This window comes from Musca domestica, unplaced genomic scaffold (assembly GCF_030504385.1).
Source record: "Musca domestica strain aabys unplaced genomic scaffold, Musca_domestica.polishedcontigs.V.1.1 49, whole genome shotgun sequence".
In the NCBI taxonomy this organism is placed as follows: domain Eukaryota; kingdom Metazoa; phylum Arthropoda; class Insecta; order Diptera; family Muscidae; genus Musca; species Musca domestica.
In genome coordinates this window covers 3,210,404-3,214,533 of record NW_026712344.1, presented here as the reverse complement: position 1 = coordinate 3,214,533, position 4,130 = coordinate 3,210,404, and the positions used below count along the sequence as shown (strand labels likewise).

The 4,130-nt window shown below is 30.3% G+C and overlaps 1 protein-coding gene across 1 annotated transcript; it reads right to left on the bottom strand.

The window, feature by feature from the left end:
• Positions 1–1,885: 1,885 nt before the first annotated feature.
• LOC131804776 (uncharacterized) lies at positions 1,886–2,710 on the bottom strand. The gene is made up of 2 exons (XM_059127945.1): positions 2,337–2,710; positions 1,886–2,190 (listed from the first exon to the last, which is right to left on the bottom strand). The coding sequence occupies exons 1-2, from the start codon at positions 2,560–2,562 to the stop codon at positions 1,925–1,927; spliced, it is 492 nt and encodes a 163-aa protein (XP_058983928.1). The 5' UTR covers positions 2,563–2,710; the 3' UTR covers positions 1,886–1,924.
• Positions 2,711–4,130: the final 1,420 nt, after the last annotated feature.

The following is a 4,130-nucleotide window of genomic DNA, read 5'->3' as shown; positions in this document are numbered from 1 at the left end:
TAGCTATTTTAGCCAGCTCCAACTAGCCAACAATGGGACTTGGTTGATCGACATGCAGTGGTATTAGGGATGACAAACGAGAAATTTTATGGTTTTGGGAATTTTTTTTTTTTCAAATTGCTAATCAATAATGAAAGGTTTCTAAAAAAATTTAACCTTTTGGTAGGAAATCTAAAAATTTCAATTTATTTTCTTAACTAGCATTTGCCCACGAAAAGTGTAGTTTGACAATTTTTTTAATCAAAACTTCATACATCGTAATAAATTTTCAGACTAGCAGACACGTTTTCATTTTACGGAAGGAATAATAGGAAAACTTTACCTTTTACACCAAAAAGTTTCCAAAATTTTTAAGTTTACCGGAAAAAATATTAATAAAACCATTGCACAATGAACCCATATCAAATTTTTCTGTACCAAACTATTTCCAGGTCTCTATATATAAAACCTAGCCTGCAATCGGAAACCAACACCTTCGTTGAACCACGAAGTCCAAGAGTTACATCCAAATCAAATTTCAGGATTTCAGTACTATTCCTTCATCCACTGCCAATTGAGTACTTTTCGTACAATTATTTAAACCACCTCCAGATACCAACAGAGACCTTTTTAAACTTTTCGTACAACTCTAGTACATATTTCCAAAACCATCTCCATATTTCGATTCCAGATATCAACAGAGACCTGAATAGTAAATTTCAGAAATCCAGATTTATACCTTCATCCAATTCGCACTATATGTACTTTTCGTACAATTATTTAAACCACCTCCAGATACCAACAGAGACCTTTTTAAACTTTTCGTACAACTCTAGTACATATTTCCAAAACCATCTCCATATTTCGATTCCAGATATCAATAGAGACCTGAATAGTAAATTTCAGAATTCCAGATTTATACCTTCATCCAATTCGCACTATTTAGTACTTTTCGTACAATTATTAAAACCACCTCTACACGCAAAAAAATATAAGCCTCTCTAACATATGTCCCAAACATATTTTGCAGCAAACAAATATATGTTTGCAAACATTCCCAAACATAACATATGTTTGGGTGCTGCAAACAAATTATGTTTGGGTCCAAACATAATTAATGTTTGGGTCCAAACATAATTAATGTTTGGGTCCAAACATAATTAATGTTTGGGTCCAAACATAATTAATGTTTGGGTCCAAACATAATTAATGTTTGGGTCCAAACATATTTTTTGTTCGGGTGCAAACATAATTTATGTTTGGACCCAAACATAATATATATTGGGGTGCAAACATAAATTTATGATTGGGTCCATTTGTATACTTACTGCAGATATAATTCAACCATAATGCAAACTAGTTTTAAAATCAATTTTTGATATTCACATTTTATTTAACATAAAAGAAATTCATACATATTATAATATATAATATAAAATTAATTGTAATAATTAATATAATATTAATATCAGTAATAAAAAATTGTTAAAAATAATAATATTAAAATAAAAATTCTAATTATAAAAATATTAAAGAAAATAAATAATTTATAATGAAACATAGTTTTTTATTTTCTTTAATATTTTTATAATTAGAATTTTTATTTTAATATTATTATTTTTAACAATTTTTTATTACTGATATTAATATTATATTAATTATTACAATTTTTATTATGCTTAAAATTATTCTTATGTTTCTAATATTAATTTATTATGTTTTAATTTTTATAAATAATATATTGTTGTTATTGATAAAATAAAATAAACATTTGTTAATAAGTTTATAATTTATATCGTGCCAGTTTTCATAAAATTTTTATTTTATATTAATTTTTTAATTTATTATTATTAATATTATTCTTAATATTTGTTATTATTTTTATTTATTAATTTATTATTTTTCCTTTTATTACAATCACTATTTTTTCAATAAAGTAAAATACTTACAATCTGTTAGGGTCTTCTTTTAGACATTCGTCAATAAGGGCCTTCGAAATATTCACCCTAACTTTATTTTGCAGGCGTTTTTCGGCAATAAAAATTCTCCATATTTTGTTGACAGCCGGAATTGACTTGATGGACTCTATGTCAGTCTTTAAAGTTGAAATAACATTTGTTTTTGGGGTAAGATCCCCAAAACCACCTACGGATTCACACTCCGATAGAGTGCCACTAACTGTCGATGCTGATGCCACTGATCGAACGGAGTCTAAATGAAAATTAAATATATTATTTAAAAAAAGAAATATATTATTTAAAAAAAGAAAAAAATATTAACAGCCTGTTTCTTTATTTTGAAACGAAATTTTTTTTGTTCCGACATAAAGAAACAGGCTGTAAATCCAGTGTACTTACCTCCAAATTGCAACTCAATATGAAAAGTAGGTGTTGACATATATTGATGAATTACTTTTTCAAACTGGTCTTCTTTAATGGTTGCACCAAACACTAAGGCTGTTATTTTTCTTGAGGCATCAATTTTTAACTCTAATTTGGCTGCTTTTATAAAGCTTTGTAGATTTAAAGGCTCCGGCGCTTCGACAAATAATTTGTCTTCCCCCAAAACAGTTGGTATCAACATTTATTACAACACTTGTGACACGACGCGAAGGCACAAAACAAATAAAAAGAATAAAAAAAGAACACAACCAGAATGCCAACATGAGACACGCGCAAATGTTACGCTCTTTTGTTCTCATCAAGCAAATCGGTGTGTATGCGAAAAACGCATGTATGTATGTATGCATGAACATTAGTAAGAAGTAACGTCTCAGCAACAACTAGAAAATTCACACCGCACAACAGCAACGAAAAAACATGCAAAAAGTTTTTTCGTTGTTGTTGTTGTGCGGTGTGTATTTTCTAGTTGTTGCTGAGACGTTACTTCTTACTAATGTTCATGCATACATACAACTTCTATTTACAGTTATATTTGGAAGAGAGCAAAAAATGTTTCGGTTCTGCTTTGTTGTGCGGCCAACCAAGCCAACACATCATCAACGCAAAAACAGACTTCTCACCCTCCTGTCTTCTTTTAAGTCACCTATAACACCAATTCAAAAGTAATCGAGAGCTCTGTTGTTTAGCTCTTTGAAAAAAATCCTCTCCGCACCCATAAAAAATATGTTCTAACATATAAAATATGTTGGTACCCAACAAATAAAATTGAGTTATGTTACAAAATGTTGCAAACAAATATTTGTTTGCACCGAAACAAATTATGTTTGCATCCAAAAATATATTTGTTTGCAACCAGTCCCAAACAAATATATGTTTGGATCCAAACATATTTCTAACATATATTTTTCTGCGTGTAGATACCAACAGACACCTCAATATCAAATTTCAGGATTCCAATTCTATCCCTTCATTCAATGCCATATTCAGTACCATTTAGTACTTTTCGTACAAATATAGGACACATTTTCAAACCACCTCTATGTCTTACCCAATATTCAATTCACTACCACTTAGTACTTTTCGAAAAATGATAATTCGCATTTCCAAAACCATCTCCATATCTTAACCACAGACACCAAATTTGAGGAGCCCATCCCAAATATCAAACACAAATACCATCAGCTATCTAAATATCAAATCTCAGAATATAATCTCTATCCCTCCGACCAATGCCAAATATAGAACCATTAAGTACTTTTCGTACAATTATATGCACAGCGTATGCACAGTGACCCTATTACCAAATTTCAAGCCAAATATTGTACTATTTAGACTTTTCGTGCAATTGTAGTACAAATATCTAAAATTACCGGCTGAATACAAAATTTCAAAATTCCAGCTACGTTCGGTTAACCTAAACCGAACTCTTACATAATTAGTACCATTTAGAACAATTCGCACACTTTGTAGACATTTCCAACCGATGTTCATATATCAAACTTTCTTTCCAACCTTTATTCTCATACCGTTCATATAATGCCAAACGGTACCTCCTTTAGAACTCAAAGTCCGAATTTCCAAAAACCTTTAAATACATCCTGAGTGACTCTCGTTCCAAATGTCACAGTTCTAGCTCATTCCGTTTGTCCAATACAAAATATTCAATGTTTAGTACTTTTCGTACCCTTTTAGTACGAATTGACCACAGTGCAAAATGTCAGGATTCAGCCGATTCGCCTGGGCGTTGGT